This window comes from Cuculus canorus, chromosome 1, assembly GCF_017976375.1.
Source record: "Cuculus canorus isolate bCucCan1 chromosome 1, bCucCan1.pri, whole genome shotgun sequence".
NCBI lineage: Eukaryota > Metazoa > Chordata > Aves > Cuculiformes > Cuculidae > Cuculus > Cuculus canorus.
This window is the reverse complement of record NC_071401.1, coordinates 181847198-181862909: the sequence shown is the minus strand read 5'-3', so window position 1 is coordinate 181862909 and position 15712 is coordinate 181847198. Positions and strand designations below refer to the sequence as shown.

At 41.6% G+C, this 15712-nt stretch overlaps 1 protein-coding gene across 1 annotated transcript; it reads right to left on the bottom strand.

Annotated features, from left to right (window-relative positions):
* Window positions 1-5214: 5214 nt before the first annotated feature.
* CAV2 (caveolin 2) lies at window positions 5215-14642 on the bottom strand. Its single transcript, XM_054055999.1, has 3 exons — window positions 14435-14642; window positions 13892-14079; window positions 5215-7110 (listed from the first exon to the last, which is right to left on the bottom strand). Exons 1-3 carry the CDS (start codon window positions 14582-14584, stop codon window positions 6960-6962), a joined length of 489 nt encoding a protein of 162 aa, XP_053911974.1. The 5' UTR covers window positions 14585-14642; the 3' UTR covers window positions 5215-6959.
* Window positions 14643-15712: the final 1070 nt, after the last annotated feature.

Genomic DNA, 15712 nt, shown 5'->3' with positions numbered 1-15712 from the left:
GGTTTCTGCAGAACCACAGTCACATTTAAAATCATGCAACACTGCTGCAGCTGGAAGAATACTGGAAATGGGTGGAATTTATAAACTCTATGAGATGTATATATATATAGGGCTGAAATGAACTGTCACATCTGATGAACCTTAGAAGTGCTCACTTGGGCTTGAACACCAAGAAGACAGCCTACAGAGAAAATGACACAAGTACTACCAAGTTGGAAGAGGGAGGAAGTTACATCGGAAGAAATGGATGGGGATGGAGCCGTGGCCCGTTGCTTCTGGCACTGCTGTATGAGAAACACAGAGAATTGACAGCCAGAGACTTGGCATGGATGCACGTGAGAGTTCTGCAAGGAGCTCCCACTACATACAGAGGAAGAGTATAGCTCAGCTGGAAAAGGGCTGATAAAGGCTTGCAGGAATCTTCTGAAAGTGCAAAGGCTTTGACCCCCTTGTCAGTTACTATGAATGGATTATTCAGGGGTAGCCTCAAATTGACAGGAGTTGTAGACCCCAAGCTGGCCTTGGAAATGTCACCCAAACTGTCTTCTCATTGAGCTTTATGGTGCCTTTAGTAGCCCAGGTCAGCTGTTGAGCAGCACTACATGCTGACTTTCCTGGCCACCTCACTGACTCTTTTCTTTCTCCATCACACCAATGTTAGGCCTAATTTTAAGAAGTTTTTGTTGATGCAAAGACTTGCTTTAACTGAATTTCCAAACCTCAGGGATTCCTTAATTGGGAACTTGCTCTAAACATGGAGCAAAGTGTGTGCAAGTCATGAGCTGTTCTTTCCATTTTGAAAAGAGAAAAGGTTTTTGTATGAGTGGGAAACATTTCTTCCCCATAAGCCAGCATGAAGAAAAAAAAAAAAGATTGGACAAAATTCCTCAAAAAACTGTCGAAAATGAGTCATGAAACTGAACTGAACATGCACGACAGCTCACTGAGTGTCCTTGTCTGGTATCAAACATTCTCCCTCCACTCCTCATCCCCCTCGCAGTATTTTTTTTTTTTTCAAGCTTGTGTAATTATTCCAATTATGGCATTAGGAATACCCTTGATATATTCCGATGTCAGCGAGATCAGAATCAGCCCTGGGAAACTGTATCCTTTATGTATAGTTTCAGCAGCAGCAGGGCTGTCAGCTAACAGAGGCTGTCAGCAAGCAACCTGCCTTATGTAGAGCACTTAAAAACCTGAGGCTTAGGAGAGGAAGATCATTGCTTCTTTTAGTGTCTTCCCTTCTTCTGCCTAACTGTGTCCTTTTATGTGCATTTTTGGATATTTTGCTGGACGAAAGCGTGAGCTGCCAGAGCTGTTGGTAGTGAACTTTTATCAGCCACACTACTGTCCTCACCCTGCTGCGTGATAACAAGCATCGGGATGGGTTTAACACGCAGGCCAATGTTTTGCTCATTCATTATTTACAGACTTGCAGTCCTGGAGGACTTATGGTTGTTGTCCCCATTCCCTGGAGGATTCCTGTGTTTTAAATTATAAGTCACTGGATCAGCAGTTTCCCAATGGCATGGGTGCTTCTTGCTGCCTGTATATAGGGCCACATTTTCATGTATACATTTTTTATTTGGCCCTTTTTTTGCCTGCATCAAAGGGGTAGTGATACCAGGAGAGATGTTGAGATCCTCTCCCATTCCTTCCTTCTCACAACATCTAACTAGGAGTAAATCCCTTTTACGTGGAAATGCTGCTGCCATAAAACATTTCACAATAGCCTGAGGGCTAGAAGAAGTAATCCAGCACCTGAGACATCCAAAATAATTTTTAGTGTGTCTCAAGGAGTAGTAATGCATTTGAACTCAGTCCTGGGAAAGCGTATTTTAGGAAGTTCCCTATTCTGCTCATGTGCAGTAAGCGTATTTTGAGCAGTCCAAAGCAATCTGTTCTCCTCTTTTGTGATTCTGACTGGGTTTAGATGCAAATAAGATGCCAGGTTGCTCAAACAAGGGCAGTTCTGGGCATGACCGAAGTAAAACTGTAGGTACTGAGGGGAGGTTACGTGAAAGGGAGGTGCCTTCTGAGTTTAGACATGTTCCTATTTGGGTGGCAGCTGGGCAGGGATTGCAATTTTGGATTTAAATGCCTGACTCCCATCTCAATCCTGTGGCAGGTGTGCCCATATTTTGTTAGAGCCATTCCCTGTAGGTCTAGATCAAGATAGCTTGTAACTGTCTTGGCGGGAGAGGTAAACAGATTGAAAGCTTTAATTCTGCCAGACCTCGCACAAATCACGTAACTCTTTTCTCATCCCCTTTTAGTATAAAATTCTTGACAAACACCTAGCTAGACCATGAACACTGGTCCATGTCAACACTATTCTGTACCTTTCTGCCAGTTCTAGTATATTATTAACTCTTCAGGTGTCTGTAGAAATATCAGATCTTAGTCTTGTCAATGGGGCTCATAGTGGGACTTAATACCCACCCCTTGAGGCTTATGTATGGATGGAATTTATCATCACCCAGCTTTGTTGTCTAAGCATTTCATGGCCAATCCTGGCTTATAATGTAGCACTGTGATAGCTCTAATGGTGTAAAGTAAAAAGCAAATAGTGTAGCACTGTGATAGCTATGATGGTGTAAAGTAAAAAGCAAGGTGAGGTAGGTACATGGGGTGAAAAAGCAGCTCTTAATAAACTGAGGCAGTTTGAAAAACAGACAAGCTTTGATCCAAGTCTGAAAAACAGGTGCGAATCTCTAAATTTTATTCCATGAAATTGTAATCCAAATCTAAGGGATCCCTCTTTCTGCTACTTGCAGTTGGAGGGGGAAGCCTGATAACAGACAAAACTGAATACCTAACACAGGTGATACTCACTTCTTACCTCAAGCTGTGAGAGGAGTGTGCAAAGAAGAACCTACCCCACTATTTACATAAAGCTTTAGTTGCTTTCATAGTCCTGCACAATTTCTGCAGCAAATACAACTTTTTTTGTAGCAGTGGAATGGAGCCAAGCCAAACATTTTGCATTAATCAGCGCAGAGTGTCTTCTCTGGAGGATGATTCAGTGCAGAAACCTATCTTCACTCCTCTGAATTGCCTCTACAGAAGACATTTACTTTTTGTTGCTATAAGCTTAGGAAGATTAGTGTCACCAGGCTAAAATTAGCCATTATTAATGGTCCCCTCGGTTGTAAATCGCTGCATGAAAGAATCACCTCAGTTTTTAATACATGACTGTTGGTTCAGTGTACTGGCTGGAGGTCTTCAGCTCTAATTTCCATGAGCACGGTGTACTAACAGACAACACTAGTAGAGTCTGGTGTTTGACCTTGCTCCATTTGCATTTTTATCTAAAAAAACGCTCAAAACACGTGTATTTTTCCATGTATTATAAGTAGAGGGTTAATACAGCTTACCAGCAATAGTTTTATCTCTGCAGGTGGGGGAATGATCACACCCTGTAAAAATAATGGACTTACCATTCTTTGGCTTCCACTAAATATAAGTGTGTGGTCTGAGGTCCCAGAGCTGCAGGGATGTTATAAACTTTTAAATCAGTGAATGCCTAAGTGAGCTTTTTGGATAGTGGGAAAAGGCTTCACATTTAATAAGATGTCAAAGTTCCTGTTAAGAATTTATTCCAATTTATATGGTGAACAAATAGATTGGGGAAAGACAAAATACAAATACAAATGTTATAGAGTCAGATTAGAAGGAGTTTATGAAATAGCTCTCATAAGGAGACAGGTTAAATGTCTTTGTGAATAAGAAGAAAAAACCTCCATAAGTACAAATTCAGGGTTAGTTCTGTATATTACTTGTGAAAACATGAAAAATATGATACTGAAATACTTTGTGTTACAGAACTGAGCCTCCAGTTTATGACTATAATCTAAAGTCTGCAGTAACAAGAGGTAGGCTGGAATCACAAAATCTCACACTTTTATTCGTTTATCCTCATAACTGTACAATGTTGATGGAAAGTCTACTCTTTTTAAGAGCAATAATGTTTTCCCCATTCCATAGAGGGGAAGAAGATGCATCAAAAGTAGCTGACCTGAACCAGATGTAAATTTTCCTACCTTTGTTGCGGACAATGAGACTAAGTTTCTGGATTCCCTTTTTGCCTAAATTCTCATTTTAAGTTGCTATTACGGGATCTCCTGGTGTGGTTTGTCCACATTTCAAGTTAATTGGAGACAAAGTTAAGGAACTTGCCCTTATATCGAAGATCACAAGTCAGTGCCAGTGCCTCCTTAATCTCTATTGCCCAACAGTTCTGTCGGCTATTGACAGCATCAGCTGTGGCAGAGCTTCAAGATGTCTGTCAGAACTGTGAAATTCATTAAACCTAGAGGATGCTCGCCAGCCACAATTGCCCAGGTCAGATTCACACCTAAATGCTGAAGAGTCTGTATATATTCATGCTTCCTTCCACTGTTTTCATGAAGTAATATTTGCCAAGCATATAATATTTTACCCTACGCCCAACAGTCCATTTGGTATTTTCTTGTAGTAAAAGCACATCTATTCCAGAGAAAGGTACTGCTGTAAAATATGTAAGAAGCTAACAGCTTTAATTACTTAATTATAAGCTCATTTGAGTCTTGTGACAGCTAGCGAAATGGTGAAAAGAACTAATTAATGACAAGCCTAAATCAAAATAAGAACAAACCGAATGATTCTACTTGATTGTCTGTGGCAGCTAGAGCCAGATGACTTCAGTAAGCTATTTAAGAATATATATATCCAGGAGGGCATGACCTAAATGGATACCATTTTCTCTAGGGAATGGCCTCATTCTCAAGGTTTGGAGCCAGACCCGAGTTCCCTTAATGTTCAGGCTTTTAAAGCGCTTCTTTTAGACACAAGGATTAGTACTGATTCATTTATTTTCTTGTTTTTAATGAATTCATCAAGGAGATATATTTATGTGGAAAACATCTTTGGAAAAAAACTTGGATGCTGTAAAAGAAAATAACTCCCAAACGAACCGAAACCTATCCTCATCAATTTTTATTTTCAAAAGAGATATTTCCATTTTTAACATACGAAAGGTATCTTGAAGAGCACATCTGAACAGTGAGCTAACTTTTTTCAGAAGAAAAAAGTCCAGAAAAGTTTCCATGGGCGCTAATCATTAAGGTCCAGTTTTGAAAAGCCATATGAATCCCTTTCTGAAAGGCACAAGTATACAAAGACTTTTTCAATGTACAAAGAATATCATCAGTTAGTTCTGTAGGCCATCAGCATCAGTTAGTTTCTGTAGGCCAATGAGCAAGAAAAGGAAAATTTGGCAGCTCATCTGTAAATAAAGCATGTGTTCATAAAAAGAATTAAGTGTTTTTTTGAATGTAGCCAAAATTCTGCATCGAGAGAGCTGCTTCAGAGAAAGCAATCATTCTCTATGGGCTTAATTATACACAGAGATACATCATTTTCTGCTATAAGTAAGTTAAATGCAGTTGATAGTAGTGGAACCATATTGATGTTCACCCATTTCTTTTTCCTTTCCCATATTTTGGAAGAACTGCACAGTATTCTATGCTGTTCAGCATTTTAATAACTTTTTGAAAAAGTTTAAAAACCTGAAAAAATGAAGTTGAAAATAGGAAAAAGCAGACTTTTTTATTATTTTATTATATATCTCTTGTTTGATAAGAAATTTGTGACATCATTTTAGAAAATAGCATTCTAAATCACACAAACATTTTACAATTGCAACTTATCTGTATTTCAAGAAAACAGCAGCATAAGCCCATCAGCAGGCTAATGTAATTTTAATGTACCTCTGCATACATTCTGTTATTCTGGTTTACAAAGCCATATTAGGTGCAGAAGGAAGAAGGGCTTTTTTATGGGTTAGGCTTTGAAGTAGCAAATAAGCAACACAGAGAGTCAAGTCAACAGGTGAGGAGAATTAGACAAGGATACCGATTATAGTCACTTGCCTTCTAAAAGAACTTGCTACCTAAAGTGCCAGCAAAGTGTCCATTGTTTTAAATATCACAATATTTGCACAGATAATACACAGAAATAGGCAGGGTTGCATTTAATACACCCCACTTTTAATAAAAACATTTCTCATAGACAGATATTTCCAACTCTTGCTTAGTCTTGTATTAAAACTTAAAATCTTTGCCTTTATGCTCTACCATATATAATGAATGTACTAAAATTGCACGGCAACGCTTAAAAGTCTACATAATTTAGAAACTGAAATTTTAGTTATCTGAACTCATTTTTTGCAGTGTCTCACTCTTGCTGCCTAGTAAGGTGGTTAGAATTCAAATACTATAGAAATAATGTTTCAAAGATAACTCATCAAGTGCCATTTACAAAGGTACAAAATATACAGCAAAGTTAACCTCTCATTAAATAAAATATACAGATTAGCTGATGTTCCAAATCATTAGGTAACACCTTATTTTAAGGGATAAACTTCCAGGGAGCTTTTCCTCCCCAGTACAGGAGATTATGCAACAGTTCCTTTCCCTGCATGTTTATGGAATGAGTCACCTTCATTTTAATTGCTGATAATAAAGGAGTGAGCTGATCATTCTGCATAGTGAGGGGTAAAAATGATCTCTGGTGGACTTGCAGTAAAGTCAATGGGAAACCCTAGAGATCAGTTTCACCTAAGGTATCACAGTATATTTAAATATTTATAGTAACAACGCCAGTCATTATCACTGTGGTGGCTGCTAAACCTCCACCAGAAATCTCCTGTGACTTAGCAGACGTACCATTAAAATAAAGTGTTGCCAACATACTCCAAGTTCAGCCTGTTGTTAAAATAGTGAGCTATGAAAACCGCCTACTTATTCTTCACCTGATTTCCCTGAAAATATAGGAGTTTTTGAAAAAAATAGCATGTTCCCACTTAAACCAGCCATTGTAATTTAACAGTTTGGAATGAATGGTAAGTGCGCATATGTTAGGTTAGCAAAGAGGTATTAACACCAGCTACAATTACAGCAGCATCACTTCCTTGATGTTTATTCTTGGTCCAGGCGTATATTAACCATAGCAAAGCATCGGCCTAGGCTCTGAAAGAACGGTACAATGAAAACATCTGTCATGCTCTTCCATATAACTTGCACTGAAGGCAAGACCATGAGACAGGTTTTCACGAAAGGCACCACAATCCTGTAAAAGAGAAGAAGGAAGATCTGAAGAATGCTGCTGCTATTGCATGGGGTAATCAGGATACCCAAATGCAAGTATGAGATCTTATGGAAGAGAAAGTGATTTTTACACTCTAAATCTCTAAACAAGTTGATTTTACACTTTTGCACCATCAATTTTGTTCACTCACAGCCTCACACACACATGCAGAAGCACCGTGATGCACATAGTTTCTTTTATCCCTCTCTTCCCCCAACACACAAATGCACAGGAACACATGCATGTTGCCAGTCCTATCTCAGTCCTACCAACTGTAACATCACTGTTACAAGCTGTTAAATTAAAGCATAAACAGTATCTGGTTACAGTGGATTACTACAACTACAGCACATGCCAAACCTCAGAAAAAATGAGATCTTGCTAATCGTTTAAAGTTTGTCGTTTGTGGGTAAGAAACTAATGTTGAATGAGGTCAAAACTCCTGGTCAGGGGAAAGACTTAGGGTGCATACTTTAAAGTATTGTGCTTTCACCTGCTTTCATCTGGGATGCTTTCCTTGAGTCCCAATTCCAAAGCAATGCCATTAGTGGTGGCTTACGCCAAGCATGCTAACAACAGAGGCGAGCCAGAAGTGCACGTATGGGTGGCTCACAAGGGCCAGTGGAAACACGATAACTCACCACAGTTATTTTAATTCATTCTCCCATTTTAATCATTCATTGGCCAACCCCCCTAGTTGTTTCGCTAAGCTGGATGTTCTTATTTGGGTGCAGAAAAAATAAATGCATAAATAATTTATGTAATACTGCAGTGGTAGTAGAGCAAGGTTTTAAAAAATCTCTGTGCCATATACAACATTTTATTTCCTAAATTAGGCAGAAGGAGCTATAGATTCCCTTGATAAAGATAATAAACTCCGTTCTAATTTGCTGTTGCATTCAGAATTTTAGATTCCAGTCTTGCATCCACATAATTGCATTGCAGAACTATCACTGACTTTGTTTGTAATGACAGGAAATATTTAATTTACTGGTTCATTGGAAGTCTGAAAAATATGCAAAATATGCAAAATATGTGTATTTCAGTAAGTACTCCTCAGAATAACAAAGTACAGAAAAACAATGTACATTTAAAAAAAATGAAGCTTAGAAATGTAAAGAGTCAAAATGGTTTTCAGTGTTTGTCTAACCAGATTCTCAGCTTTTATAAAACAATGCAAACTGTATACTAGTATGTCTATGCCGCACTCTAAGCTAACTCAGATGGATTTAAACAAGAATAGTTTTTCTAAAACCTTCTCTTCTTTTGTCTCTGCTGAAAGAGCTAGTAATATACACACCATATAGAACTGTGAGCGCTACTGGAATATTGTGTATCTAGTTTTAAAGTGAACTCGGTAAACTATGAGTTTTATAACCACCTATAGTTCCACTGCATATAGAATAGACAATGTATAGAGAATAAAATTAGAGCTTCATGTGTTAGAATACAGTCGATAAGCATCAGTAACGCAAAGGAAAAAAAAAAGATCAGTATTTCTCCAAGGGAAAACACCAGAAATGGCTACTCAGCTTGTGTTGACTCCACCCCTTTTGCATTTCAGTTAGTTTATAAAGGCTATGTCACTGCTCCTTTGCTACCACCTAAAATTAATTTGGCCTTTTTCCTTTCTTTTTCTTTTTCTTTTTCCTTTTCTTTTTCCTTTTCTTTTTCTTTTCTTTTTCTTTCTTTTTTTTCTTCTTTTCCTTTTCCTTTTCCTTTTTCTTTTCCTTTTTCTTTTTCTTTTCCTTTTCCTTTTTCTTTTTTTTTTAATCAAATTGCAGAGAAGCAGAAAACTGACATTTCTGTTGGACCTTCTTGACAGGATTACACAAAATACAAACTAAGCAAATATCACACTATGCAAAAGTTTCATGGAAAGATGTAGTGAATCATGAGGACATCATTAGGAAAAGCTGGAAACGCATACCACTCCCACCTGCTGTAGTGCTCATTTACAAAGTACCAGAACTCAACCTCTTTTGATAATGTTAAATACAATAAATAGGAAAATGTTTTGGTAATGTTTTGCAATCTTTTAACACTTGCTGTCTAGTTTTATGGTAAATACACAAAAAAACCAATGTAGGCTAACTCCATAGGAGGATATGTGAAACATGCTAGCAACCAAAGCTAATCAAGGTAAACCACTTTCAATTTTAAAATAACAGTCAGTCTACTTAGATGGTAATTACTCAAACACCTTTCCTCAGAGAAGGCAACGGTATTTTCTAACTTAAAAACAAAGTGTCCATCTATGTACTTACATGTATGTAAGTACGCATCCTATGCTGCATAGGATATGCTATCCTGCTGTGCAACGTTTCCAAATCATCTCAGGGTACAATGTGCCTTCCATGGAGTGACCAGGCACACTTAAAAAATAAATAACCAAGCTCATTAGAAGCTGTGTATTTGTTTTTAAGACCTGTCAAATAAACATTAACATATACATGCTTTACTCCCAGTGTGGTGGGTTTACCCTGGTCTGCACTTCTGATCACAGAGATGGTAACTGATTGCTTGAGTAATGTCTAACAGTGGAAGTAAAGCTGGTATATCCCAAGGATATCAATATTTACTACAATATTGGTACTACTAGCATTACCACATGGTACAGCATTGGGAAGAAAATCAAAGCTCTGTTGAATTTGGCATTTAAGTCGAAGCATAGCCAAAATATTTCAAGTACCTGTTATATATGACCTGTCATTGACTCTATACATCATAAATACCCATTCTTTCACTAAATAGAAAGAATCACCTCTTTTGGGAACTGTTTAACTGAAAAGAACAAATTACCCCTTTTTTTACATCTTATCCTATTTTCTTCTCTTTCTGTTCAAGATGTCTGTTCATGACATCGACTAAATTATACCTATCAACGTTTCTCACTTTTGCTCACATTACTTTTTTCTGCTATTCTCTGATGGAACGCTGCTGAGAACCGAACACCTCTTGGAAATGGGAGTGCATAATTTAATTCCCACTGATACAGCAGCTCAACTTTTCAAAAGTTGGGCAATGTGGTTGGAGTAGTCATTCAATAGTAATTCAGTTTCCTGTTTCAAAGTGAAGAATCACGTCTTCTTCTGTGCAGTTTTTCAAAATGCAGTTAGTTTTCAAATGCTATATCATGCAGGCATTACATTACCTATTTCCAAGTATGCACATGTACTTCATCATGATTTCGAATTAAAAGACTTATATGGCTCTGCAATACAAGCAAGCATTGTGAACAGATGGCTAAATATTACCTAGCAGTTGCAGACCTTCTTGTTGAGTCCTATTAACCCTTGGGATATTTATGAGTGATGTAAGAGACAACTACCAAAGGCTTCCAGGACCCATACATAGTGTATGAAGTGCATTAAAACCAAACATCACATACCCGAGGACCTGGATAGACTGGAAATGATAAAAATAAAAAGGAAGCAAGACAAGCTATTTCCTCTTCAGAAACCAAGGGATATACACACTGCACATGAATGAAGAGGCATCAAGGCAACACCAGATCATGAGGCGGATCTTCGTGGCATAACTATACTGTAATTTCTTTTGATTTCAGACAGCCAGTAGGGAGATGGTTTTGGAGTTGAGGATGACGCTATTAAGTTATACAAATGGAGTTGTGGAGACAGAGGTAAGAGGCGATGCATGTCCATACCAACTGCTCTGTGTTAAGTTCCTGGTTACATCTTAGCACCGTGAATGGAAGATCAAGCGGAGAGAAGCTCTGGGGACCTCCTGGTCCAGGTGACGACAAGAGCATAAAACCTGGCTGAATCCTTGTTCTTTAGAGTCCACCTCAGATCCAAGACTCAATTTATGGATCCTCAAATGAACCACTGATTCCTAGCATAAACATGCAACATACCAGAACACTATTCTGAGAAGCCTACAGCAAAGCATATATAAGATTCAAGTGTTAATTTCCAGGAGGTGGCAAATGCATGGCTTGGAACAAGAATCAGTCCATGATCTATAATAAATATAACGATCTTGCATATGCTGCCTGCAAAATCAGGTGTTCTCCTCATTTTAAAAAATCAATAATCTCAATAGTCTTGGTCTAAGGACATGTTTAAAAGCTTGCTAATATTCACAGAAAGATGTTAAAACTCAGTCTGACAAATTCTGCCATGTATAGTCTGTGGTGAGAACGACAGCCCCCATAAAGGAGAAGAAATGTGGAGAAGTAGCCTTCCTTGAACAGGCTTGTATGGAGGTCACCAAGCTGCCAGCTGGCACAGTTTCAGCCCATCAGTATCTTTTATCTGGATTCTGGCTCAAGCCAGGAACAGAATATGCTCCATCTTTTCAGGTAAAACTGAAATTAAAGTGCATGATTACATATTTCTTACTCAGCTTTCTTTTTGCTTTCCATGATATTTGCTTCCGTATTTGCTTCTTTCTTTAGCAGTCATTTTGCTGGTGAAAGACATTTACTATCAGGTATGAGGAGTTAAACTCATGAGGTGTCCTTGATGCATGAGGAATGCTGAGACAGACTTTTGTGGATTTTAGCATGCTGACAAAAGTGCAACAACACGTGTGAAAATCAGCAGAGCTTTGTGCCTAAGCACTTCCAAAAGTTGTTGAAACGCCTTTGAATTTAGCCTCAGGAAAAGGCTCCCCTATGACAGATCAACATCACCATCTCACTGGTTTGGATGATGAAAGTGAGGGACAGGAGCTCTGATAAGCCTTCCTGCAGGCAGCCATGTGGGTGGGAGTGCCTGGGGTTTTCCCATGTTTCAACAGTTGAAGACAAGAGTTATAAAGGAATTCCTTTCCTTTCACCCACAAAACAAGGATTTACAATTTTTTCAGACCAAATGGGCCTCATGGGAACCGGTACCATATGTTTAGGGTCTCTATATCTGAATATATCTGAATATATATATATATCTATACCTGTGCTACCCTCTCGAATGCAGAAACTTTGAACTCCTTACTCCTGAAAAATCTGGACCATGGAGAGCTGCACAGAAGCTTAGTCTCAGTGTGTTCTACCTTTGTGTTGGGACAAATCCAGCTTGTGGTTGCAGGAAGACGAAACAGTGCTGGTTTTGCATGGTAGCACTGGATGAGGTCCAAGGGGTGCAGATAGCATTACTGAGTTATGTGATTCTTTCACACCTATCCCAGGTGCAAGGAAGATCAAAATGAAAGATCACTTCTGTAGTGACAATGAAAGTAAGGAAAGAAAATTAGTTGTGGGGAAAGCAAGTGTGTTCACGGAAAGTCAAGGGAAACTTTTCAAATGAAGTGCTACATCCAGACAGTTCTATTTCAGATGTACTGAGAACCCACATTCCCTGGGAGAGTCACTAGGGACTACTTGCATAAATAGAAACTGATGTCTGAGTGAAACTCATGTCTGTGTATCCAGACATTGAAATCCAGATACAAGATCATTGTGAAGCACAAAAAAATTGAAGTCTTAATAAATCGGGTATCAATGAATTCTTCCATAGATATTCCACTAGGTAAAATCTATACATCCACCAACCTCTTTTGCAGTAACACTCACCTTTTGCAGTAACATACAGCCCAGTGACAGCTGACAGACCTAAAAGTCTAGGCACCCTATATAATGTTCATCATAATCTGGGGAGTAGCAGGGGGGCAGCTCTAAACTACACTGCAACTCCTTTGGATATTATGCAAACTTTATGCTCCAAAATTCAAGTTAATCAGTTTTTGAAGTGGCTCATGACGATGTCATCAACACAAATTTCCATCCCACCTTTGAAATCTGCATCCAAAAGATTGCAGTCACAAGTTCAGACAACCAATATATTCTCACTGCTTTGAGTTTGTTTCTCAGTTTCTGGATTGTATTTTATTTTCCTTAAAAGCTTCTTCATGATTCCAGTGCTACCCAAGTCAAATAAGACTGCCCAAACTCAACGTATACGGAAAATACTAGCTTGCAGGAATGATATTGATAATCTGCATCCATTCCTTCCTCTGCAGGCTGCTGGATTCTCAGTTCTTTCCTCAATCTCATTTTTCTCCCTGGGTCTCTTTCTTCTCCACAATCATCTACCTTTCTGGTCTCAAGATACTCCTCCCTGATATTTTGCTATTATATTCTGTTGAAAGTACACCAAGTTTGCTGTGACTTGGAGGGCTACTGCATTTGCCTGTGAGCCTGGGCCATGGCCAGAAGCAGCTTTCCTCAGTTCAGCAGGGGTTCTTTGCTTAAGTGGAAGTGCTTGGAGGCACGGCACCTAGAGATGGCCATGTACCAGATGCAAGGCAGCGACAGCAGATTTTGTGGTAGTCACAAATAAAGAGTGAGCTGGGCCCTCAAAAGCTTTCTTCAGTTTGTGAGGGAAAAATGAAAGAGGTAACCTTTCAGATGTCAGGTGCAAGTAATACGTCTGCCCTGATCTTTCATCTCAAATAGACGTTTTAACAACATAACAAACAGTTTAAAAAACAAAACAAAACAAAACAATCATTATTATTGCTCTAGAAATCAGCTGAGGCTGGAATGCACTGCAATAGGTGCCATACAAACGGTAAAACGGGCTCTCTGCCCCAAGGGCCTTACACAGACACCACAGGCTGCTGGTAAAAGCAAGTCAAAGAGCAGAATCACTGCGAAAACACTGTTTACATTTCTCCCTCTTGAAGAATAAAGCAAATGATGTAAGTCAATCTGCCTACTGGTTGCAAAGACAGCGATCGCCGGTCAGGAGGAAAGTTCTGCTGAGGTGTCTGCAGAGCCCCCGCACCAAAACGCTCTTACCAGATGTGCAGACAGCTGAGCACCGCGAAGAGGATCCCCACGACCAGGGCCAGCGGTATGGCAAGGACCAGGGTCAGGAACTTGTAGATCAGGTACTTGCTGAGCTCAAAGAGAGCGTGGCTGCAGATCCAGACTTTATCGAAGGAGTGGGTTAGCTCGGGCTCCGCGATCACGTCCTCGAACCCCAGCTGGAACAAGAAGCAGCTCTGCCCTTACGCCGAGCTGGGCGAGGGGAGACCGCCGGGCACCCCCATCCCCCGCACACCGGGCACCCCCATCCCCCGCCGTGTGCTCCCATCCCCCGCCAGGCACCCCTGCACACCAGGAACCCCCATCTTCCCCTGTGTACCCGCATCCCTCGCCGGGTACCCCCATCCCCCGTCGGGCACCCCCGCACACCGGGCACCCCCATCCCCCGCCGGGCACACCTGCACACCGGGCACCCCCATCTTCCCCTGGGTACCCCCATCCCCCGCCGGGTACCCCCATCCCCCACCGGGCACACCCGGTACGTCCCCCCGCCGGGCGCCGCCGCAGCCGCACCTGGAGGTGGGCGTTCATCCCGTGGGGGTCGCGGTCCAGCTGCTCCTCCGCGCCCTTCTCCGCCTCCGACAGCGCGGGGCCGCCGCTCCGCGGGAAGTTGTCGTCGTCCATGAAGATGCGGGTGTCCGCCTTCTCCGTCTCCAGCCCCATGGCGCTGCCGCCCTGCCCCGTTCGCGGCGCCGCCGGCCCCGCGGGGATGGGGCGGAGCGGGGCCGCACGGACACGCCCCGCCGTGCCGGGAGCGACCGCGGCGGGACCCGGGGCAGAGAGGGGCGAGGCGGGCAGCGCCACCCGCCCCTCGGCACTGCCGGGCTCCAAGCAGGGGTACCCCCGGCGGCCCGGAGCGTCGGGCGCCTTTGGTGTCCCCACTCATAGACTCATGGAATCATCGAATCACAGAATCGTGGAATAGTTTGGGTTGGAAAAGAACTTAAAGATCAGCTGGAGAAATGGTCCTGTGAGAACCTCGTGAGGTTCAACAAGGCCGAGTGCGGGGTCCCGCACCTGGGTCGGGGCAATCCCCGGTGTCAATACAGGATCGGGGATGATGCGATGTGAGCAGCCCTGCAGAGAAGGACTTGGTGGTGCTGGTCGATGAGAAGCTCAACATGAGCTGGCCATGTGCCCTTGTAGCCCAGAAGGCCAACCGTATCCTGGGCTGCATCAAAAGAAGTGTGGCCAGCAGGGCGAGAGAGGGGATTCTGCCCCTCTATTCCTCTCTTGTGAGACCTCATCTGGAATACTGTGTCCGGTTCTGGAATCCTCAATGTAAGAAGGACATGGAGCTGTTAGAAGAGGTCCAGAGGAGGGATACAAGGATGATCAGAGGGCTGGAGCACCTCCCATACGAAGACAGACTGAAAGAGTTGTGCTTGTTCAGCCTGGAGAAGAGAAGGCCCAGAGGAGGTCTTATAGTGACCTTCCAGTACCTGAAAGGGGCTACTGGAAAGCTGGAGAGGGGCTGTTCATAAAGGCTTGTGGGCATAGGATGAGGGGAAATAGGTATAAACTGGAGAGGGGCAGGTTTAGACTAGACATTAGGAAGAATTTCTTCACCATGAGAATGGTGAGGCACTGGAACGAGTTGCCAAGGGAAGTTGTGGATGCCCCATCCCTGGAAGTGTTCAAGGCCAGGTTGGATGGGGCCTTGGGCAGCCTGATCTAGTGGGACGTGTCCCTGCCCATGGCAGGGGTGTTGGAACTAGATGATCTTTAAGGTCCCTTGCAACCCAAATTATTCTATGAATCTTATGATCATCCAGTTCCAACCCTCCTGCC

Bases quoted from the DNA above. Each gene is read 5' to 3' on its own strand.
- CAV2 (XM_054055999.1), bottom strand. From the start codon at position 14,584: ATGGGGCTGGAGACGGAGAAGGCGGACACCCGCATCTTCATGGACGAC. The intron at 14,080-14,434 runs GTGCGGCTGCGG...TTCTTGTTCCAG, and splicing joins GGATGAACGCCCACCTCCAG to CTGGGGTTCGAGGACGTGAT. The intron at 7,111-13,891 runs GTAAGAGCGTTT...TCTCTTTTACAG, and splicing joins CTCAGCTGTCTGCACATCTG to GATTGTGGTGCCTTTCGTGA.